The sequence below is a fragment of the Anomaloglossus baeobatrachus genome, chromosome 2 (assembly GCF_048569485.1).
Source record: "Anomaloglossus baeobatrachus isolate aAnoBae1 chromosome 2, aAnoBae1.hap1, whole genome shotgun sequence".
Lineage (NCBI taxonomy): Eukaryota > Metazoa > Chordata > Amphibia > Anura > Aromobatidae > Anomaloglossus > Anomaloglossus baeobatrachus.
In genome coordinates this window covers 68,606,758-68,632,499 of record NC_134354.1, presented here as the reverse complement: position 1 = coordinate 68,632,499, position 25,742 = coordinate 68,606,758, and the positions used below count along the sequence as shown (strand labels likewise).

Genomic DNA, 25,742 nt, shown 5'->3' with positions numbered 1-25,742 from the left:
TTACTGCAGAAGTCAGTAACCACGAAAGCCAACATTTCGGCTCACCTAGAGCCTATATCGAGGCAGTTATCAACTGGTATACTGATGCAGAGGTCTGCATAAATGTGCAAGGGTATGGTACTTGTGCCTTTTAGAAGAGATCCCGTGGGGATGAGGACAGTGTCTGGTGTGGAGACCGCCTGTCTGTCCTCATCCTCTTCTAAAAGGCAGAAGTACCATACCCTTGCACATTTATGCACATCCCTGCATCATTATACCAGTTGATAAATGCCTCGATAAATGGTCTAGGTGAGCCGAAACGTTGGCTATTTTTTTTTACTGACTTTTGCAGAATTAATTAAAATTGAACATTCATCAATCTTGTTTGATTGGATCCTTCTTGCTAACACTGTTTCCTTACCTAGGAGATCAGCAACTTATGATTTATTGCAGTGATTCTTTCAATTTATGTAAGGACAGTGAAGAATGAATTTTACTATGTTTTACAATGAACATACAAAACAATAGTATTTGTAAATCTTCCAATGTTTATTAGAAAGTCACTCAGATGCCAACACAACCGAGCAACGACTTTGATAAGTGCAGATCCCAAATTAAGCACCAAAGTTGACCAAGGTAGCAGATGAGGGTCAATGTCCTTAAATGAAAAATACAGTCTAGTTTAGAGAGCCCCTTTGATTTCATACACCCTATTAGGGTCACCTAACTTAGTAGAGGAGGTTGCTCTGCATCTCTTGGCCAGAGTGGGGAGTGGTTAAAAAGAGTGTCTCCCACCCTGGAGGATCAGTCTTGTCCTGCATTACAGGGTCACCATATGGAGTTGAAGCAGTGGTGTAACTTAAAGCTTGTGGGCCCCAATTCATCATCTCCAACTGTGCCCACAACTATCATAAGTCTGTAATAGGAGTGGTAATCTGATGTTGGCCCAGTCTTTTTTCTTGGGATCCTCTAGGCATCAGAGCCCAGAGGTGAATGCATCAACTACACCCACTACAGTTATGCCCCTGATGTGAAGGTAATTGTGTGAGTCTCGTCTTTCTTTAGGCTATGTGGCCATGATCGGGGTTCACAGTGTTTTGGACACAGCATGTTTCAGCTGCATCCAAAAACACTGTGATGTACAGTACAAGCATAGTGGATGGGATTTCTAAAAATCCCATGCCCACTGTGAGTGTAAACTGACCTGTTGTGTGGCTTTCCAAGCCGCAAGCATGTCAACTATTTTCTGCAGAGACAAAGAAGAACACAAGAGAACGGAAGAGAGAGACTGCAACTCCCCAAGCCCGGATCGTTGGCACAAGTAGCTGCGATTTCCTGTGGAGGAGACTTGCGGCCCCGCTGGTCATGACCGCCATGTCTAGGATTCAGTGGGTCCTGATCATTTGCACGTACCCTTATGGTACCTGAACTCATATTGCTCAGAGCTCATGGATGAAGCCACTTTGTGATGACCTTATTGTTAATGGACCCATCCAACAAGGTGGGACCATTTTATTTTTTTGATTAGTGCAGAATGTTTCTGAGTTTTTGAACTTTTCCACCTTGTACTTGTATATCAAGTAGGAACCTTTAATCCATTATAACTACTTACATAATTCACCTGTAAACTTTCCTTGACTGTTTGGCCCCAAATATCCTACATCAAGAAAATCAATGGCATTGCGTTGGTGACCTCTCATAATGTCGCCCTTCCTTGGTCCAGTGGACTCCTTTGAAGAAGTGGTTCCTGTAGAACTATGGCCTCCGGGTGACGGAAAACTTGGCTTGTTGTATGGCATCAGCACTTCATCTGTAGGGGAAACAATCAATGATATATTCCTGAAATTTCCTTAATGAAATGACTTTCTATACCTGAAATGTCACACTTAGGATCCTCTTTCTGCTACGACTATTTAGTAAATTATTTAACAGGTGAATTTGTGAGCGCTTGTGCTTAAATTGCATCCGCACCTGTCTAATTACTTTGATTTCTGCTCTTGTTGATATTTTAGGAAACTGCTGATCTTTAAAATATCACCATTAATTAGAATACGAGATCAATTTGTGCACATTATATCTGGTTTCTAAATGGGCAATTATAGAAAAAAATAATAACAGAGCTATAGATAGGCTGGAATATACTTACATGGGGATAATTGTCAGCGTGTCATTAGAACTTAATTAGATTTAGGTTGGAACTATTTGATGATGTGGCACTAAATATGTTTAGTTCAGCATATGTCACATCATAAAGGAATGACTATTATATAAACTAAGTTACTGTATTGAGGATGCTGCAGTGGAATTATTTTGCTCACATTGGGTTTTCTAATTTTGTAGTTAAGCTTAATTAAAGCTTATGAGGTTAAAAAAACGTGGCTGCCATTTCCATGAAACAGCAGCATTCTTATCCATGGAAGAAGTGTGATACTTCTCCACATTTATATTTTAAGGAAGCCTGTCAATTTGACTGAGCAAATGACCCCTCCGCCTGGCGTTGCGATCACAGGTGCTCCGGTGGCAATCTCCTGAGGTGCAATGTCCCTGGCTGTCTGCACTGAATGCTTCCAAGCCCCTGCAGAATCTTTGGAATGAATACCACTATTGTCAATCAGGGGAAAAGGGAAGGGATTGAGAAACATTCAGGGAAAAGAGCCCAGGGCACTGTCCATGAAGAAAATAATTCAAAGCATGACACTTTTGGGAAGGTGAGGGTGCCCTGGTAGGATCCAAACCAGTAATCCAAATGAAGAATAACCAGGCACTCCAAAAAAGTGCAACAGTGAAGAGACGCAATCATAGTGCTGTGTTGTATTAACACTTGAATTCATTGCTCATGGAAAATACATGCAGTATGCAAGACTATGCATCGACCCCATACACTCTATAGTGCTATCAGAAGTTTTAAAGGGAACTAAACAGCAGGATTTTCATATATCAAGTAAAGCCAGTGCTATACTGGCACTAGGATGCTGAATGTAATCCTACTTTTTGTTCAGAGATTTGATGTTTTATTTCAGAAATATGTGCAAGTAAAGTTCCAGCAATGCACTGCTATTTGATTGACAGGTGCAACAGGAAGAGAATGTGTGGGTCAGATCTTGTTATCTATTCCTTCCCCTGTCAGTTTGCCGCCGGAATTAACATCTATGACTGCGATAGAGGGAGGAAGACCAGACTGGCAGACAGGGGCAGGAATAAATAGCAAGACTCAACCCACATATTCCCTAACTATTGCACCTGTCAATCAAATAGCAGTGCATTGCTGGAACTTTACTTGCAAAAATTTGTGAAATAATACATCCAATCTCTAAACAAAAGGTTTGGTTACATTCAGCATCCTAGCGCCGACATAGCACTGGCTTTACATTATATATGGAATTCCTGCTGGATGGTCTTCTAAGTGGGCGGCAAAACTGGTAACTGACTTCCTGTTAGTGAATAAGGCTGAGCCAGAATACAACCTATAGCCATTGTGTAAGAGTGGTCCTGTATTTTGGAGATCTGCTGTGTTTTTCTAATCTCATACATGGTTCTGAGTGAGCGCTTGGTTGGTGCCCAAGATTGGGGTTTCAGAATGGGCACCAGTACCTTTACTTAACAAAGTTAAGGGGATTATTCCAGACTTTTTGTTTTCTTTACCTATGGGGCTTATCACTTATTGGCAGGTGGTTGTCAACTACCTGCCTGTTATACTCTGTGCCAATCTCTCCTGTATCAGAGGGATCATGAAACACTCCAGTAATTCATTCTCCTGCTTTCTGTGCCATCACATCAACAGAGCAGTTCCTTCTCTTCCACTTCACCCTGTTGATGGGACGTCACTTGATAACTCCTTTAATTTCATTGTCCCTTTGCTGCACTTTTCCTTACCAATCTCTAATGATCTTATTATACATAGCCATGTTATTTCTCATTTTGCTGCTGCTCACAAAACCCCTTTAACTCATCAGAGTTATTTACATGCTTCTAGAAAATTACAGAAAACTAATAAAAAATAAAAGCATATGTTCTTTTTCCCGTTTCAGATTTTTTTTTTCATTGTTTACATTTTTGGCATTTATACCTGTATTTAGAACATCTATAAATATTTATTATCATACCTGAACCAAAAGCTTGTTTGTTTTGCCGATCTGTGGAGCCAAGCCATTCCTGTGTTTGCCGGTGTCTTTCTAAAGATGTTCTACCATGACGTTCCAAAGAGGTTTTACTATCCTCCATGTTGGAAGTATGTCTCTCAAGAGAGCTGGCTTTTCTTTCTGGAGGACCACTACGTTGATTGGGCATTTGCTGTCTCAAACTTTGACAAGGTGGCGGTTCAGGCGGAGGTGGAAGATCTTGAAATAAATATAAAGCAAAAAAATGTATTTGATAAAGAAATGGAAATGGATATAGACGTAAAAATGGTTTATTCAACAATTGCCTTTTTAGACCTTGGGCAATGCATAAACTGTTATGATCCGAAACCATGGAAGACCACCATAAATCATTGGTAAAAGGTGACAAGAGCATTGGCAACTAATCTGGCCACCATCCCCTTACTAACCATCAACACTAGAAGTAGCCGAGGGGTGAACTAACATCCTGTGCACCGCAAACCCAGCCGGAGAACTAGCTATCCTAAAGGAAGGAAAGATGAATAACTCTCTGCCTCAGAAAATAGATAAAGAATAGCAAGCCCCCCAAATACAAAGACTGCGGTGATATAGGAAAACACAATACACAGATGGATGATAGGATTAGCAAAAGGTGAGGCCCTACTGACTAAATAGTACAGGATAGGAAAGGGACTGATGGTGGCCGGAGAAAAACCCTACAAAAATCCAAAAACCTGATAGTACAAAAAGCCCTCAGATCGCTAGATCTGAACTCCATCCTATACCAGGCGTTCTTGTCATACCAATGAACAGAAAGCAGAAACCATTACAAATTCAAGAAGCAACAAACACATGGACTTATAGGAGCAATACTCCAAACATAGCTGCAGGGAGCTTCCCAGCTAAGCAACTGAGAGGGAAGATCTCTGCATGCAAATAAACTGACAATAACCACAGCAAATGACAAACTCAGATAAGAGCCAAAAGAACGAAACAACTAATAAAGAGCCAAGCACTTATCTGGGGTAGATGTGGTCTGGAGCAAAATGAAGCAGGCTGGTGAACAATGAACAACTGACATCCGGCATAGCCTGCCAGCAGACCAGGGTTTAAATAGGCAGAAAGTTAGCAATGGAAACGCACATTGCTCAACACAACTGATCTCTGTCCAAACCATTCCTGGCCACAAGAGGGAGCTTCACAGCAGCAAAATCATAACTGACATTCAGAACACTAAACCTTAAAGGGAACCTGTCAGGTCCAATATGCACCCAGAGGCACGAACAGTTCTGGGTGCATATTTCTAATCCCTGCCTAACTGGTTCAGCGTATAGTAACATACATAAAGAGATCTTTAGAAAAAGTATTTCTAAAGATCCTTTATGATATGCTAATGAGACCAGTGACTAGTCGCAGGGGCGTTAATTCCCCCGACTAGTGCACCCTCTTAGCATGTTAGCCCGCCTACAGGTCAGACACCGGGTTTAGGTTCAGTACGCATGATCAGAAGTCTCTGAACTTCCGGTCTTGCGCACTAGACCTCTCTGAAACCAGAATGCGAAAACCCTTCATTGTGCGCATAACAGGAGGTGCCAGGGCTTGTGGTCATGCACACTGAGCCTAAGCCCGATGTTTGAGGCAGTGACAATGAACACAAGTATGCGTGTCCATATCGATGATGTTGAGGAATGGGCATTGAATAGTATGTTAGCACACTCCCGTGGGGGTGCTAACATGCTAAGTGGACGGACTAGTTGGGGGAAATAATGCCTTTATTTCCCCTATTGGGGCACTGTAGAAAAATTGAAAAGCTAAGCTGTTACTCAAATTACCTTTGACCACTATTCTTACTCGAGGAAATGTTGTAATCATTTTTTTATCCCCTTTTAAAAAGTAATCATAGACTAAAAAGAACAACTTATTTAATTAAAAATAACTATAGTATAAACATCTACATAGAAAGGCAAAGTTACCACCATCTTTCTTTAACATGAACTTACCGTCTACCAATCCTTCCCTTCGTAGTCCAGGAGGCTGATCCATCCGGCCTCCCTTGTGTTTTTTAGTGGGCCTTGGCCTTTGGTTGCTGTGATTCATAGCTGAATTGTTACTGTCTCCAGAAAATGGACTTGAAGGTCTTTGTTTTTGAGAAAAAGAATGCATTTTTCCTACAAAGTAAAAAAAGATAGTATCCTGTAATTCTTATAAAATACTATATATTTAAAAAACACATATATATAGATCACATTTTTCTATATAACAATTTGATGTCCACAGATTATACAATTTGTCATGCAAATCGATTAAGCCAGAGCAGAAAATTATCAGATGCCACCAGCAAAGGTATATTAAGAGAAAGAGACAGCCAATAGCTTATCGTAATGATGTTGGACTAAAGGGCTTGAGTTCTCCATGACCTCTGGATGAAGAGTGGAAAACCATATAGATCTTTTATATGATTTATGAGTACTCTCTATTTTCTTATTTGTATAATCTGAGACCTGAAGAGTAGAAGATTCGACAAGTCACAAAAAAGACTGTAAAATTGCTTTAGTTTTTTTTATTTAGATGACTGGATGTTTGATGACATTTCATCCTAGCCCAAATTAAGGAAAACTTGACCACCGACCCATTGGCCGCCAATTTAATGGAAACCTTTCAGATTCACTAAAGACATCAAACTGACACCAATACCAAGCAATAGCTCTATATCTGCATTGTAATAAAATGATGGCGGGAGAAAATTTCAGAGTGAAGGGTCTCCTCCTCTCTAGATTACTAACTTGGTGAAAAAACCATCCCTATTCTCCAGATATTGGTACGTATTGGTAATAGAACCTGCATCTGTTGAACATTTATGTCATATACTTTTGAAATGTCATAAACCTCTCGAAAGGTAATACCAGTTAGGTTTTACTGTGACCCTTACGGGGGATTACACTGCAAGATTATTCTGAATGAGTTTTATTAAAAATACAGTATTTTTCGTTTTATAAGACACACTGGTTTATAAGACGTACCCAAAATTTTGAGAAAAAAAGGAAAAAAAATATGGGGTCCGTTTTATAATCCAGTGGTGTCTTACCATTAAGGAGAGGCGGCAGCGGTGGTGGAGCGGGGGTCACAGGAGGCAGAGGCAGTGCTGGAATACGGTAATGCTGCAGGCAGTGCAGAGGAGGACCCATATATTTACTGTGGGCGGCTGCGCTGTCCTGGGACTGCAGATGTTCCTCTGTACTGAGTCAGTTTGCTTTGCTCTGTGCTGGGGCAGCGGGTGCTGCTCTATGCTAGTGCTCTCTGCAGGCGGTAAGGCACAGGCCATTCTGAAGATGTCGGTGGTGCGGGATTCAAAAAAAGGGCTGCCAGAGTCGGCATTTGCACAGATTGAGTTATCGGCTCAATGACAAGCCGACGAGATCTCATCTGCACATGCACTACCTCCAGGCATCACTTTCCTTAAGTCTGATGCTGGGAGATCAATGGGCCAGATGCGGCGTGTGCACAGATGAGAGCTTGAGTCGAGAGCTCCATCTGCGTACGCGCTAACTCTGGGCACCATTATTTGAAGTCCGCACCACTGACATCTTCAGAATGGCCCGTGCCTCATAGAGACGCGCTGCACAGAGCAGCACCATCCGCTACAAAGAGCAGTGCCCACAGCCCCGGCACAGAGCAGTCCCCGTAGCACAGCATGGCCTCTACCTCCTGTGACCCCTTTGCACCACCCCCCAGTAAGCTCCATTTGGAATTTAAGACGCACCCCTCATTTTTCTCCCAAATTTTTGGGAGGAAAAGTGTGTCTTATAATCTGAAAAATATGGTACTCATTTCACAGTTATCTTGCCGATCACCCAATGAATGAGCAAAATGGTAGTTCATCAGATGAAATGCTCTTTTATAAAAGATCTTCATTCTCAGCAGCACATTGTCCTTTGTAAACTGTTGAGAACAACAGGAGCCTATGTGCACTGAGCGATCTAGTATAGATCACTCAGTGCACATCATTTACTTTCATTTGCTTTAGAAAATAACCACCGGTAGGTAAAAGTTTACCAATTGGCAGTTTTATTGTGTCGGTAGTTCGTCTGTGTAAATGGACCATTCAGTCATTCATTGTTGCCCTGGGACCAGAAAAAATTGTGCACCCTTGCTTTAAAGTAATCTTTAAATATAATATCTTTTCTTTGACCTATATTTCTAAGGAGCTCCAAAGTTCAATAAGTGATTGGTACAAGTCAACGGTCTTCATAAAGTTAGCTATTCATCTAACTCAAACTTTGGCTTTAGGGGTCGGAACTACAGTTTAGAAGTAAATAACAAAAAGTACATTTACTGACTATTGTTATAGAAGTTATATACATATTAAAAGACAGTGGTAAAAGTTAAATGTAGTTTTAATTAGATGTTATGAAAAAGACAATTTTTGAAAAGAATTAGAATTTGTTTGTTTATGAGAACCTTAGAAGAGAAGTTTGCATGAGGATAGGTTCCATCCACCAGATGCCATGCATGTTAACAAGCTGGCAGCACGAGGCGTGTTCATGAAAGAGAAAGAAAGCTGAAGAAAAGGAGACCCATTCCTTATACCCAAGGCACAAGTCCAAAGACAACAAACCTGCTCTTGATAGACTGGTTCCATTTATTGTGAAACCAGCTTTATCAGCTGCTGCAACGAGTGACTGTGCAAAGTTGCCGCCCATAAAAATGGAGTCATCAGAAGAGCTAACTACACTAGATCTACGACTAGAAAAGTTACGATCCTCATCAGATGCAGACCCCCATCCATTTACCATAGAACCTAAAAATAAAGTAGGGATCTAGTGAGTCATCAACATATTTGTGTTGACCAAAAAAAGCATAACTTGTCATTGAAAGTGTTGTTAAATACTTAGCAGTTATGTGTTTGGTTTAACATGGCCATGGCAAGACAAATCTGTAATCTACAAACATGGAACAAATAATGTGTATATACTGTATCATTTGTATATATTTAATTGTTGGCTATGGTTTTAAAAATGTATAACTGATGAAGGAAAAGGCATAAAAAAATGTTTAAAAATTCTACCAATCCATGTCTTAATATTCCTTAACATTTTTGATCCTATTCATATATGGCAATAATAACTTTGAAAAAATCATTAAAAAGTATTTTAGATTTCAATCTTTTTAGCCCTTTTTCTAAAAAAAAAAAATAATAAATGAATAATTAAAATGTAAAAAAGTCTTAACTCAGACCTGACCGACTGTAAGTCAACTGCTCTGCAGCAGTAGCCCTCCCCCAATCCTTTGTCTACATCAGACCAGGACATTACCGCAGCCTTCTATCCTGACACTGATAAGTGTTATTTAGGTGCCTTCCTTTACTCTGTGGTGCTTCCTTATATTACTCCTTCTTCAGTGTGATGATGAGTCTAAATCTTGCCTCTCCTGGCTATCTTGTGCTTTTGGATAGGAGACTTTTATTCTGTGTTTATCCACTGTGATCCCCATGGAATTACAGTGGCCATCTCAGAAGCATGAGGAAAGTAAGACCAAAATGAGCAAAACAAACAAAGGACCCCAAGTAGGATGACTATAAATGTGAAATATTTAGTTATTTTTTAGTGCCAGGTGTGAGGTTCACCTTTAGAGATGAGCAAACCTGAGGTTCGGTGTTCGTACAAAACACAGGGAAGTCAGAAGTTATGTCACAAGAACTCAATGCAACTCTGAGGGAGCCAGAACGAGGTTCTTCTAGACTTCTATTGAGGTATAACTAGCGATGAGTGAACCCAAAGTCCGGTGTTCATACCAAGCACAGACTTTACAAAAAAGCCAGAGTTTGGGTTTGGTGTTCAGGTGCTTTACATATGCAAACCAATCATGTGAGCATCGGTGTGCTCTGGTATGCTCAGTGCTCAGCCCAGTATGAGCCACTTGCAGTCGGCTCGCACTGGGAGGAAACAACAGCATGGTTAAATATAGTGTACACCCACTAAAAAATAGAAAAAAAAACACCCTCCCTCCCAGGGAAGTGTTCTGTTTATGGCTGGTTGCATGTTCCATATCACACAATCAACAAAGCGAGAGATGATTGAACAATGCAAAGAACATTTATTCCAAGCAAGTCAGAAGGTCCATCAAATAATCCACCACACAGAGGGAAAAGTAGTCTAGTAATGGGATAAATGTCCTGGGGATCAGTCACAATCCTCCAGCAGTCCTTTTCAAGGGAAATTGGGGTTTCTCAATGGCCCTCTGGGGTGCTGCTTGTAGCCGCAGCTTCTCCCCAAAGCATGAATCTTCCTGCTTTTCTCTTTTCCTTCCCCACCTGACTGAATAATCCTCCAGGTTAACAGAGAGTTTGGGTGGATTCCAGCCCCTCTCCCCCTCACCTAGGGACAGAAGCACTGCAGGGGGTTATTAAACTGCAGACAGGACAAATGATACATAGAAGGGACAGAGCACCATGCTTAAAATACGAACCTACACAAAATGATACACAGCCCACAATATCACACCATCACAAGCTCAAACTTTTTGAGAATACAACCTAAAACTAAATCAACAATGTGAAATGGAACCCATCATATTTTGTCGCCTTGATACACAAATTCATCCAAGTCAGTTTATCTCTCAATGGAAATTGTTTGGAAGTGAGATTATAAATTTCCCAAAGTTTAACACAACAATAAAATAAACTCAGATAAAATGGGACATTGAGCGAGTATTCATCAGAAGCTAAAACTATGATAGCAGTTATGATTTGTAACATACTAGTAATTCCCACTGATTTGGGGGTAATTTATATAACTCGACGCAAACTGTTTGGATATAAATGTCTACTTAAATGTGTGATGAAAATCTAATTCATGCCACTTGGCTTTATTTATTTTTGTTTACTGAGTTGTTACTTTGTGTTTTTTTATACTTGGAACATATCTCAAAGCGTTTGAGCTGTTGGGAAGAAATGCACGCAGAACATTAAGTAGTTGCTCAAATGTTACAGAGCAATAAAATACCACGATAAAGTGGCATCTAGCTGTGTCTCTCTATTACATCTTCGGCTCTAAAATTAATTTACGGTCAGTCATCAATTCATTTATGTGTCATTTTATGCTAAACCCATCTTTTCTTGATGAATGTGTACCACTGTATATCCATTTACACAAAACTCTGTGTTTTACAATGCAACGGTGCTAATTGTTACATTACCATTTTTATGAGGTTGAAAGAAAATATCAGTGATTCCCTTTCAAGTCACATATTTAATTTCCAAACTATGTTACTCCATTCTCCTTAATAAATGAAATCCTGTTCAATGACCAAAGAAACAATTATGTGAATATTAATTGTTTTTGATATCTATCTATCTATCCATCCATCTATCCATCCATCCATCCATCCATCCATCCCTCTATCCATCCATCTATCTATCTATCTATCTATCTATCTACAGTATCAACATAAATATATCTGGTACTTTATAAGGATGATAGATAAGGTTAGAGTTCCAAAAAGTTGGAAAGTGACCAAAGGGAACTAAATCTCACGCTAGGTACAGGGAAGTACCAAGAGAGCGTCAAAGAGAAAGGGAAAGGAAACCCTATGTCTAGGGAAGGGGAAGTTAGTGACCCCTGACCAAACCTACAGCTGTTCCCTGGGGTCCCTCACCACCATAGATAGGTTCTGCACCTATGCGCCAAGTCGGATACCTGACCCTAGGTATTTCGAGTGCTGGGCCCTAAAACGGGAACGGATGGGATGAGCTCTTTGTCAACCCAACAAAAAAAAAAAAAATAGATGACACAAGGAGGACACACAGGGTGAAAATTTGCGAACTACTTATCTACAGATGACACTGGTGACTACAGATGGCTTTGCTCAGCAAAGTTTTCAGCAACAATACCACAGAGGAGTACAAGCCACCTGCTTGCATCTAGAGCTTGAATGAACTGAAGAATATCACCAGCACCAGTCCAAGGAAGGAAGGGGTATATAAGCACCAAGAGAATGCTGATGATCAGCAGCTCGGTGGAAGGTGAGCTCCTGCTGGGTCCAAAAGGGAGAGAGATGAATCTAGCAGGAAAGCTACCTAAACCAATGAATACTGATGGCAAGAACAATGAAAGGTCAGGGAGAATTCTGCACAGCCAGATGCTGTGACCTTCTATAGCCAGAAACCACATGACTGTCACCCGTGATACACTTGTGACACTAAGAGACTACACAGAAGAAAATCAATAACCTACGCTCAACCTAAGCAGTCCATTATTTTCAATAATGGTTCAAAGTCTGATATTTCTTGCCTCTATATATGTAAGACGAGATATGAGACTACTAAACATGTTGACGTTACGGTCATCCCTTAGTTCAAAGGTACATCAATTGTGACCCATGGACATAGGTTACTTCAAAACTGTATCACCAGGTGCCACTGATAACACATTGCTATGTCATACTTCATTGCATTTCTTGTTATAGTTGCCCTGCATCTAAGGAGGAATACAATGGTGCGTGCACACACACAGTCAGTTACATCCTCTGCAATCTACAGGTTAGTGTGCATGAAACATAATAACAGCTAATAAAGGGAACCAATCACCAGGATTTTCATATATAACCTAAAGCCAGTGCTATACTGGCACTATCAGGCTGATTCTCTACATACCTTTAGTGGTCAGCTCAGATGTTTAGGTTTTGAAATTCAAGAAAGTAAAGTTTAGAAAATTGGCAGCTGTTTGAGTGACAGCAGCTGAGGATCAGATAATATCTGAGGAGTGCATAGTTATCCCCTCCGCTTGTTAGAATTAGTAAACGTAATATACAATTAATTTACTTTGACTTACAGGACCTGTGGTTAGGTCATAACCATAACTATGAATTCCCCCACAGATATTATCTGATTCTAAGCTGCTGTCACTCAAGAAGCTGAAGATTTTATAAACTTTACTTTCTTGGATTCCAAAACCTATACATCCGAGCTGACCACTACAGGTATGTATAGAATCAGCCTGATAGTGCCAGTATAGCACTGGCTTTAGCTTGTATACGAAAATCCTGGTGATTGGTTCCCTTTAAAGAATAGTAGGGAAAAATAATCAATACAAATTGTTAGAATTCTGAATTTTCATTTGTGCCCCACTCACCACCTTTCTTGATCACTCTCAATACTGATGCAGTGTATACTGAGATATCAGTGAGGTGTCTTATTATCCCTATTTTGCATAGAGTGATAGTAGTGAGGTGCCTTAATATCATCATTGTGAATAATGACAAGTGGCACTTGCTTTACTATCACCATTGTGTATACCATACTAGTAATGATCTACCTAGCAATTACTGTTCTGCATTTACAGTCAGTTGCATTACTGCAATTATTATTACATATATAATACTAGTAGTGAGATGTCTTACTGACACCATTGTAAATACAGTATTACCAGTGAGTTATTTTTACCGTTGCCAATGTATATATATAGTAGTAAATTTTGTTTTGTGTTTAAAAAAAAGTACAAGAAATGAAAGCAGAGAGTAGAGTCACATATAGCATGGATTCAGATTTTTTTTTAAAGAATGTGTTGTCTTGCTTCTGCTTTAAAGTGCATTAAGAGTGAAGAAAAATGTGTAATTGTAATTAAAATGCAGCAAAACAGATACAAGCCATATCTTATCACTGATAAATCACTCTGTGTCTGGCAGCACTTTTCCTATTTCTCTATATCCCTCTATTAAATAAATATCTGTATTATTCACAGACTACTACTCTCATACTGCGGCAGTTAGACAAATAGTCAGTAATATTTTGAATAAGTTTTAACTGCTTTTTCTTCCTACCTCTATTTCTGAGCGGTGATGTCCTCTCACTTTTCTAAAATCACCCTAATATTGAAGCTAAATTACCTTGTTTTTTTATAGGCTGCATAGTCCTCACTGATTGGCTGCATTATACCATGTGATGTGACAGCTACAAGGAATTATGGGGACTCCCCATAACAACACATGAAGAAAAATACTCCAGGAGGCTGCCAAGAGGCCTACAGCAACATTAAGAAGCTGCACTATTTTGCATCAAGTACTGATTGTGCACTGCATGTGTCTGCAAAATCTAGTATTCTTCAAATGTTCCACGTAGGTTGGCAAGAAAAAAGACTTAACTTACAAATAAAAACATCCAAGCCCGGCTAAGTTTTAACAAAATTACATCAAGACAAGCAAAAGCATGTGGGAGAACATGTTATGGTCTGATGAGAGCAATGTTAAACATTTGTCCGTAATTTCAAAAAGTACGTTTAATGCAAAGCCAGCACTCTACTAAAAGAACATCACGCTCACAATAAAGCATGGTGGAAGCAGCATTATGTTATGGGGCTGTTTTTCAGCACTTGGAACTGAGGCTTTAGTCAAGGTGAAGTGAATTAGGAACAGTTTCAAATATTAGTCAATTGCTAAAAATCTGGAGATAAACAGAAATTTCACGTTTGAGCACAACAATGACCCTAAGCATACCTCTAAATCGAGCAAATACTGGTTCACAAGAAGTAGAGATGAGCAAACCAGAGGTTCGGTGTTCGGACTTTTATTAAAAAAACCCCCCACAGTTCGGGTTCGGCATTCGGGTGCTTTACGTATGAACTTCACTCGAGCCAGCATCGCTGTGCTCAGGTATGCTAGGTCCTCAGCACAGTGTGAGCTACTTGTAGTGTTTGAACAGCTCACACTGGAGGTAAAAGACTGCATGATCGGATGTAGTATGCATGAAAAAAAATGAAAAATGGCAAATCTCAGCCAACCCATCTTTGGAAATGATCTGTTTATCACTGGCTGCATGTGGGCGAAGACCCAAAATGCCCAATTAGTAAATTAAATTGAGGTTCAGGTCAAGTTTGGATCCCAAACTGAACGTAATTTTAAGTTCGGCTGGCCCTCATGAACCAAACTTCTACAGGTCCACTCATCTCTAACTAGAAAAAGATCAAAGCCAAGTGAGAGCCTAAAGATGAATCCGAATGATAATCTGTGAGTTTGCCTGAACAGGGCGCTATACAAAGGAGAGGGCCTTGCAAACTGACAGTGGGCAAAGACTGCTAATTCTAGATGTGCCATGTGGATAGAGTTCTAACCAAAAAGACTGAATGCTGTTGAAAATTCTAAGTGTGCTTTAACAGATTTTTAGTTTAAAGCTGTGCATATTTATGCAACCACTCTTTATTTTTATTTTTCCACCCAAAAAGATTTCAGTTTAGTTTTCAATTTAATTGGGCAGATTTTGGGAGATGTTAAAGGTGGAAAAACGTCAAAAATTATTCTTCGTATATTTTTTTATGTGACAAAAACCTGGTATTTCAACAGGGGTGTGTAGACATTTACATCCACATCAGAAATAATTTGCTCCTCTCAGATCTGCAGGTGCATCTCAATAAATTAGAATATCATCAAAAAGTTAATTTATTTCAGTAATTCAATACAAAAAAGGACACATATATTATACTAGAAGGTGGCCCGATTCTACGCATCGGGTATTCTAGAATTTACGTATTGTGTAGTTCATGTATGATTTTTGTTATATATATAGATGTTGTTGTGTGTAGTTACCAAGTGTTTGTGTAGGGCGCTGTACATGTTCTGAGTGTCGCGGGGGGTGAGAGCGGTGTTGTATGTGTGTTGCGTGTGTTGCGTTGTTTGTGGAGCGCTGTGTGTCTGTAGCGTTGTGTGTGTGTGTGTGTGTTGTGCGGTTTGTGTGGGTGTGGTGTGTTTTGGGGGGAGGTATGTTTTGAGCAATGTGTGTGTTGTGCAGTATGTGCGTATATTTGTGTGTGCAGCGTTGTCTGTGTGTGTGGGTGTCTGTGTAGGGCGTTGTTTGTGATTCCTAGTGTGTGTGTGTTGTGCAGTGCGCGTGTGTGTGTGTGTTGGGGGGAGGTGTGCACCTCCCATCGTGCTCCATCCCCCATGCTGCGCACCCCCCATCGTGCTGCATCCCCCATGCTGCGCACTCCCAAACGTGCTCCATCCGCCATGCTGCGCACTCCCAAACGTGGTCCATCCGCCATGCTGCGCACTCCCAAACGTGCTCCATCCGCCATACTGCGCACTCCCCATCGTGCTGCATCCCCCATGCTGCGCACTCCCAAACGTGCTCCATCCGCCATGCTGCGCACTCCCCATCGTGCTCTATCCGCCATGCTGCACACTCCCAAACGTGCTCCATCCGCCATGCTGCGCACTCCCAAACGTGCTCCATCCGCCATGCTGCGCACCCCCTATCATGCTCCATCCGCCATGCTGCGCACTCCCAAACGTGCTCCACCCGCCATGCTGCGCACTCCCAAACGTGCTCCATCCGCCATGCTGCGCACTCCCAAACGTGCTCCATCCGCCATGCTGCGCACTCCCAAACGTGGTCCATCCGCCATGCTGCGCACTCCCAAACGTGCTCCATCCGCCATGCTGCGCACTCCCAAACGTGCTCCATCCGCCATACTGCGCACTCCCCATCGTGCACCATCCGGCATGCTGCGCACTCCCAAACGTGCTCCATCCGCCATGCTGCGCACTCCCAAACGTGCTCCATCCGCCATGCTGCGCACTTCCAAACGTGCTCCATCCGCCATGCTGCGCACTCCCAAACGTGCTCCATCCGCCATGCTGCGCGCTCCCAAACGTGGTCCATCCGCCATGCTGCGCACTCCCAAACGTGCTCCATCCGCCATGCTGCGCACTCCGAAACGTGCTCCATTCGCCATACTGCGCACTCCCAAACGTGCTCCATCCGCCATACTGCGCACTCCCCATCGTGCTCTATCCGCCATGCTGCACACTCCCAAACGTGCTCCATCCGCCATGCTGCGCACTCCCAAACGTGCTCCATCCGCCATGCTGCGCACCCCCTATCATGCTCCATCCGCCATGCTGCGCACTCCCAAACGTGCTCCACCCGCCATGCTGCGCACTCCCAAACGTGCTCCATCCGCCATGCTGCGCACTCCCAAACGTGCTCCATCCGCCATGCTGCGCACTCCCAAACGTGGTCCATCCGCCATGCTGCGCACTCCCAAACGTGCTCCATCCGCCATGCTGCGCACTCCCAAACGTGCTCCATCCGCCATACTGCGCACTCCCCATCGTGCACCATCCGGCATGCTGCGCACTCCCAAACGTGCTCCATCCGCCATGCTGCGCACTCCCAAACGTGCTCCATCCGCCATGCTGCGCACTTCCAAACGTGCTCCATCCGCCATGCTGCGCACTCCCAAACGTGCTCCATCCGCCATGCTGCGCGCTCCCAAACGTGGTCCATCCGCCATGCTGCGCACTCCCAAACGTGCTCCATCCGCCATGCTGCGCACTCCGAAACGTGCTCCATCCGCCATACTGCGCACTCCCAAACGTGCTCCATCCGCCATACTGCGCACTCCCCATCGTGCACCATCCGGCATGCTGCGCACTCCCAAACATGCTCCATCCGTCATGCTGCGCACTCCCAAACGTGCTCCATCCGTCATGCTGCGCACTCCCAAACGTGCTCCATCCGCCATGCTGCGCACTCCCAAACGTGCTCCATCCGCCATGCTGCGCACCCCCCATCATGCTCCATCCGCTTAGGAGTGCGCAGCATGCCGGATGGTGCACGATGGGGAGTGCGCAGTATGGCGGATGGAGCACGTTTGGGAGTGCGCAGCATGGCGGATGGAGCACGTTTGGGAGTGCGCAGCATGGCGGATGGACCACGTTTGGGAGTGCGCAGCATGGCGGATGGACCACGTTTGGGAGTGCGCAGCATGGCGGATGGACCACGTTTGGGAGTGCGCAGCATGGGGGATGCAGCACGATGGGGAGTGCGCAGTATGGCGGATGGAGCACGTTTGCTCAGCCTCTCTCCTTCCAGCCTCCCTCAGCATCAGCCCCCCCCTCCCAGCCTTCCCCAAGATCAGCCTCTCTGCTCCCAGCCTCCTCCAGCACGCCGTGCTCCTCTGCCGACACTCACCCACACCCGATCGCATCCACTCACCCACACAACCGATCGCATCCACTCACCCACACAACCGATCGCATCCACTCACACACACAACCGATCGCATCCACTCACACACACAACCGATCGCATCCACTCACACACACAACCGATCGCATCCACTCACACACACACCCGATCGCATACACTCACACACACACCCGATCGCATACACTCACACACACACCCGATCGCATACACTCACACACACCCGATCGCATCCACTCACACACACACCCGATCGCATCCACTCACACACACACCCGATCGCATACACTCACACACACCCCCGATCGCATACACTCACACACACCCGATCGCATACACTCACACACACAGACACTGACGATATTGCACATACGCGCTGATACTCACAACATCCGGGGATATCACATGCTTCTGGCCATGTGATCCTCCGTCAGGTCCTGGAAGCTCACAGCACAATATCGCCGCCGAGAAGCAAGTGATATCCCAGGATGTTGTGAGTATGTGGATGCGATGTGATGTGTGTATGTGAGTGTGATCTGATTTGTGTGTGTGTGTGTGTGTGTGCTGTTATGTTATGTATGTTCTGCAGCTGCAGGACCTTGATGTGTGGATGCGATGTGATGTGTGTGTGAGTGTGAGCCGGTGTACACTGGTAACTATGATACACATCGGGTAACTAAGGGACCTTAGTTACCCGATGTGTATAATGGTTACCAGCTTTCACGGCCTCCGTTAAGATCCCAGCATCGCAAGGTTATGTCTGGCGCTGCCGGGATCCTGACGGAGCCGGTGTAGAAGCAAGCGATATCCCAGCATGTTGTGAGTGTGTGGATGTGATGTGTGAGAGTGAGTGTGAGAGTGAGTGTGATCTGATGTGTGTGTACTCACCTGGGAATCGGAGCCCCGTGTCAGTTGGGCCACAGCGAGCATGCATTGCGTGAGGGGGCGGGGCCTGCAGAGAGCCGGGGCGAGAGGCCAATCCGTGTGGGGGGGGCGGGGCCATGGCGAGCCCAGCGGCCAATCAGCTTTGTGTCACCGTAAGGACACAATTTCGGAGCATGACAGACAGACAGACAGATAGACAGACAGACAGACAGACAGACAGACAGAATAAGGCAATTATATATATAGATAGAGTCATTACACACAGAGTGATCTATTCCTATATATCATATAGAGTCATTACACACAGAGTGATCTATTCCTATATATCATATAGAGTCATTACACACAGAGGGATCTATTCCTATATATCATATAGAGTCATTACACAGAGAGGAATCTATTTCAAGTGTTTATTTCTCTTAATGTTGAGGATTATAGCTTACAGTCAATGAATATCCAAAAGTCATTATTTCAGAAAATTAGACAAATTACCACAAAACACCTCAACAGGCTTCCTGAGTATTTAAAATGGTCCCTTAGTCTGGTTCAGTAGGCTACACAATCATGGGGAAGACTGCTGACTTGACAGATTTCCAGAAGGCAGTTATTGACACACTCCACAAGGAGGGTAAGCCACAAAAGGTCATTGCAAAAGAAGTTCGCTGTTTACAGAGTTCTGTATCCAAGCACATTATTGGACAGTTGAGTGGAAGGTAAAAGTGTGATAGAAAAAGGTGCACAAACATCCAGGATAACCACAGCCTTGATAGGATTGTTTAGAAAAGGCTATTAAAAAATTTGGGGGAGATTCACAAGCAGTGGACGCTGCTGGAGTCAGTGCTTCAAGAGCCACTACACACAGACGTATCCATGACATGGGCTACAACTGTCACATGCCTTGTGTCAAGCCACTCATGACCAATAGACAACGCCAGAGGTGTCTTACCTGGGCCAAGGACAAAAAGAACTGGACTGTTCTCAGTGGTCCAAGGTGTTGTTTTCAGATTAAAGTAAATTTTGCATTTCATTTGGAAATCGCGGTCCCAGAGTCTGGAGGAAGATTGGAGGGGCCACAATCCAAGCTGCTGGAGGTGTAGTGTGAAGTTTCCACAATCAGTGATGGTTTGGAGAGCCATGTCATCTGCTGGTGTAGATCCACTGTGTTTTATCAAAACCATAGTCAGCACAGCCGTCTACCAGGAAATTTTAGAGCACTTCATGCTTCCCTCTGCCAACAAGCCAGCAGGACGTGGCACCTGTCCACACTGCCAAAAGTACCAATACCTGGTTTAATAAGCACAGTATCACTGTTCTTGATTGACCAGCAAATTTGCCTGACCTAAACCCCATAGAGAATCTATGGGATATTGTCAACAGGAAGAGGAGAGCCACCAGACTCAACAATGCAGACGAGCTGAAGGCTGCTATCAAAGCAACCTGGGCTTCCATAACACTTCAGCAGTGCCACAGGCTGATCGCCTCCATGCTACACTGCATTGATGCAGTAATTCATGCAAAAAGATCCCCGACCAAGTATTGAGTACATTTACTGTACAGACTTTTCAGTAGGCGCCAACATTTCTGAGTTTAACCCTCCGTCACATACAATAGGCCTGACAGGCACATCTCTTTTACTTTCATTTCTCCTTCCTCACCAGATTGTGAGGAACTCCCCTCCCTCCAGGTAGTCTCCTGTCTCTAGCAGCTCTGTGAAACCTCATACTACAGTTGGATTGCAGAGCTTCAGGAGGACAGATATAACTGCGCTAATCTCTCAGGCTCATTGTATGTGAACACGTCACACTCAATAAGGTTGGTATTTTATGTTTTTATTCATCACATGCTCTGCAAGTGTAATTTTTCTGGGGAAACTTCAGGATCTAATTCTGATTGAATATGTGTTTAATAGTACTTAAGGTACCTTAAAATTAAGTTTGTTTCCATAAATTTGCTTTGTAGAGTTTTTTGACAGAGTCGAACTGGGGACTATTTGGCGGGAGTTTTGAAATGTTTGTATTTCAGAGTTATTAGTTTTATGTTAAGTAAATGGGTTTTTTTGCACCTGATTATGTGTAGTCTCTTTTATTACATCCCTATGAAGGTCACTGATCACTTTTAGAGCACTGAAATTGCAAGCATTAGATATTATAGGTATTTTTCTAGCCTGCGTCTGACAGTCACATTGTATGTGAACTCGTTAGAACCGATATTGTATGTGACGGAGGGTTAAAATCATTTTTTCAGTTGGTCTTATATAATATTCTAATTTTCTGAGATAATGACTTTTGGGTTTTCATTGGCTGTAAGCCATAATCATCAACATTAACAGGAATAAACACTTGAAATAGATCCCTCTGTGTGTAATGACTCTATATAATATATAGGAATAGATCCCTGTGTGTGTAATGACTCTATATAATATATAAGAATAGATCCCTCTGTGTGTAATGACACTATATAATATATAGGAATAGATCCCTCTGTGTATAATGACTCTATATAATATATAGGAATAGATCCCTCTGTGTGTAATGACTCTATATAATATATAGGAATAGATCCCTCTGTGTATAATGACTCTATATAATATATAGAAATAGATCCCTCTGTGTGTAATGACTCTATATAATATATATGAATAGATCCCTCTGTGTATAATGACTCTATATAATATATAGGAATAGATCCCTCTGTGTGTAATGACTCTATATAATATATAGGAATAGATCCCTCTGTGTGTAATGACACTATATAATATATAGGAATAGATCCCTCTGTGTGTAATGACTCTATATAATATATAGGAATAGATCCCTCTGTGTATAATAACTATATAATTTATAGGAATAGATCCCTCTGTGTGTAATGACTCTATATAATATATAGGAATAGATCCCTCTGTGTGTAATGACTCTATATAATATATAGGAATAGATCCCTCTGTGTATAATGACTCTATATAATATATAGGAATAGATCACTCTGTGTGTAATGACTCTATATAATATACAGGAATAGATCACTCTGTGTGTAATGACTCTATATAATATATGTGTTTCCCTTTTTGTACTGAATTACTGAAATAAATTACCTTTTTGATGATATTCTAATTTATTGAGATGCACTTGTATATTCCTAGTACTGAGGCTCTTTACTATCACCATTCTGTACTATTAGTGAATAAGGTAACTCAAAAAATGAATGTATTGCTGTATGAACTAGGTCTACTACAAATACAAAAAGTATCAGGATTCATGTATTCCGGTTCCTTTCGCTGACATGGCAAGATGTGATCCATGTAATTATATATCAGAAATCCAATCCTGCTTTTGCCCTTAATATTATGTGAAATAAAAAAAAATGACACGGAAGCGTCCGGACCGACATAAACTGCGTCTGATCCTGTTACGAAAGAGAATACCATTACTTTCTAATTAAAAAGGAAAACTATTTATGTCTCCGCGTGTGAAGTTTTTCCTTCACATGTCACAGTCTTCGCTTTCCCCGTAGAATGATCTATTGATGAAAGATTTCTTTCAAGTCGTAACATTTTTTAAAATGCATGAAGGTTCTTGTCTTTTTGCAGCAAATCAAACATGTTTTCAAAAACCAACTTTAACTTGATGTTTCCAGGGAATGCATAATAAAGAGGACCCTGGAACGCCATGCAACAAGCCAAAGCTGAAGTAGGCAGTCACACACAATAGATACCTGTGATAGAACTGTCCAGATTATCCATACTAGACCCCGGAGTGTGTTCTAGTCCTCGGAGAGGTCGGCTCATATCATCCTCATGGTCCTCTTCTCTCGGATCCGGTAGATCTTTCTCTAAATCGGATATAAAAGCTCCTGACACATATCCCATTGGATGGATGGATGCCAATGGTGGCTGGCTATTGCTCTGTAAATGCCTGGAGGTTGAGAAACAGAATTGCATGTCACTAAAGTCTCCATTATATATGTCTGGCAGCCGCATTGCGACCAGATTGACATGTTAAATTATCAATTATATGCAGATTAGCTGGACAGAGTGACACTCATATATTTCTAAGGAAATGGCTTTTGGTTCATGAATTATTCAGTTTTTGAGGGTGAGATTGAATTGTTAGCTATAATTGAGATAGTAAAGTTTTGTGTTCTCTCATTTCATAAAGAACAGAGAGCCTCATATTGGGGAATATACAGGGAGTATTGCAGTGCAGTATACACATATTTGTCCAAGATTAGAATATTAATTTTCTTAGGACTAGCTCCACCCTTGTTCGTATGCTGTTCCTGTTATTGCAGTGTCCCTCCATATCTGACATAGCCATTTGCATTTTAAATATATATATATATATATATATATATACATACATATATATATTCTTTTTTTCTATTATTTTTTTATGGGATTTTATATATATATATATATATATATATATATATATATATATATATATATATATATATATGTATTTTTTATTATTTTTATTTATTTTTTAATTTTTTCTATTTTTTTTATGGTTTTTTTTTTTACAAAAAATGCAACAAATGGTTATATGGAGGGACATATATATATATATATATATATATATATATTTTTTTTTTTTTTTTTTGAGGGACCTATATGATATGGAGGGACATATATACAGTAAATATATATATATATATATATATATATATATATACATATATATATATATATATATATATATATATATACAGATAGGAAAATAATAATTTGAAAGGGACTATGTCACCATGGACTACAAGCATTTGGATGAATTACACATATATCTTTGGAGGCTTCTGATATTCCCATATTCCAATTCTATATAAAGCGCCAGACTGCACATCATGTACTTTCTTCATCATTTCCCAATTATCCCTTCCTCTCTTTCATGATGGCTCCTACTGTTCCTCTGTAACAAAATAAGCTGGAGCCTCCTATTTATGAGACTTTTTTTACGCCTTTCATATGGTACATGTCTGTTATTGACAAAAAAAACTCCACTTTCTTTGTTCAAAAGATGTTCTGCAGAAGCAGGTGGAGATCAATTCTTGCCAGAGCTAGTGAGGAACCTGTTTCATAAAGGGAATTTGTCTGCTGGTTTTAGGTATGTAATCTGAGAGTAGAATAATATAAGGGCAGAGACCCTGATTTCAGTGACGTATCACTTACTGGGCTGTGTTTTGTTGTTTCAATACACTCAGTGTTATTACTACAGGACAACTGCCCTCATGGCTCTTAAGGGTGCTTTACATGCTGCGACATTGATAGCGATTGCTAGCGATGTCGAACACGATAGCACCTGCCCCCGTCGTTCGTGCGACATTTGGTGCTCGCTGCCGTAGCGAACATTATCGCTACGGCAGCGTCACACGCACATACCTTGTCAGCGACGTCGCTGTGAGCACCGAACAATCCCTCCCTCAAGGGGGAGGTGCGTTCGGCGTCATAGCGACGTCACTGCGGCGTCACTAAGTGGCCGGCCAATAGAAGCGGAGGGGCGGAGATGAGCGGGACGTAACATCCTGCCCACCTCCTTCCTTCCGCATTGCCGGTGGACGCAGGTAAGGAGATGTGTGCTGCCGCAGGAACGATGAACAACATCGTACCTGCAGCAGCGATATTAAGGAAAGGAGCGACGTGTCAACGATCCCCGTTTTTGAACGATTTTGCGATTGTTGATCGTCGCTCCTTGGTGTCACACGCTGCGATGTCGCTACCGGTGCCGGATGTGCGTCACTAACGACGTGACCCCGATGATATATCAGTAGCAATGTCGCAGCGTGTAAAGCACCCTTTAGTCCAGTCATGCCCCCAGCACTGATTAGTATCGTTCCATCAATATACAGTTTACACAGGAAGCTGCCAATTAGTGGTGTGGGCGGAGTTATACACAATTCAATGTTCTGAGGTCTGCTAGATCTGCAGTAGAGAAAACAGTAATTTAAGCTGCTGCATTGAGATATCTAAGTGACACATTGCTGGAATTAGGGTTGCTGTCCTACATTATGCTGCTATCAGATTACATAGAAAAAATCTGCTAACAGATTCCCTTTAAAAGGGTTGTCCATAACCCCTTCTAAATTATGTACTGCTTTCCCGCAGTGGCACTGTTCCAGTGATGATGGCCAATAAGCGGCCACATGTGAGCTGTAGTTCTGACACTTCCTTTTGACGTCTAAGTTTTTCCAAAAAAAAAGTGTGATTGAAGCAGCCAATTAACTGAAATGCTCACATGGCATTACAATGTCCTGCATGCATCGGTAGACTGAATGATGGTCCAGCCCTGGTGCAGGAGAAGAGTATGTGTAATTTATATATAGGGCGGCACGGTGGCTCAGTGGTTAGCACTGCAGTCTTGCAGCTCTGGGGTCCTGGGTTCAAATCCCACCAAGGACACTATCTGCAAGGAGTTTGTATGTTCTCCCCGTGTTTGCGTGGGTTTCCTCCGGGTACTCCGGTTTCCTCCCACACTCCATAAACATACAGATAGGGACTCTAGATTGTGAGCCCCAATGGGGACAGTGTTCCCGATGTATGTACAGTGCTGTGGAATTAATAGCGCTATATAAATGAATAAAATTATTATTATTATATTTTACACTGTGTAATATAATATTTAAGAAGGGGTTGTCCAAGTAGAGTCCATAGACCTAGATGGTTCCCTTTGAGGCCAAAATTGACCCGTAGGTTTGATACTTCCATTACGTGTCACTAGAGACCCTTTAAAGAGATCATTTACATATTTTATTTCCCATGGTGCATTGCATAGCTTATATGTCTTTTAATGCTAGCTTGGTGGTCTTCTTAA

The 25,742-nt window shown here is 42.1% G+C and overlaps 1 protein-coding gene across 7 annotated transcripts in view; it reads right to left on the bottom strand.

Moving 5' to 3' along the window:
- ROBO2 (roundabout guidance receptor 2) overlaps positions 1–25,742 on the bottom strand; it is a 1,624,265-nt gene that overhangs the window by 5,302 nt on the left and 1,593,221 nt on the right. For 6 of the 7 annotated variants that reach the window (XM_075335083.1, XM_075335084.1, XM_075335077.1 and 3 more), the window contains 4 exons: positions 22,651–22,850; positions 6,077–6,244; positions 4,083–4,316; positions 1,592–1,789 (listed from right to left, as the gene is read on the bottom strand). In XM_075335083.1, the coding sequence (XP_075191198.1) occupies positions 1,592–1,789; positions 4,083–4,316; positions 6,077–6,244; positions 22,651–22,850 (800 nt within the window). The remainder of the gene's footprint in view (positions 1–1,591; positions 1,790–4,082; positions 4,317–6,076; positions 6,245–22,650; positions 22,851–25,742) is intronic. The other variant, XM_075335079.1, reaches the window with a different exon arrangement.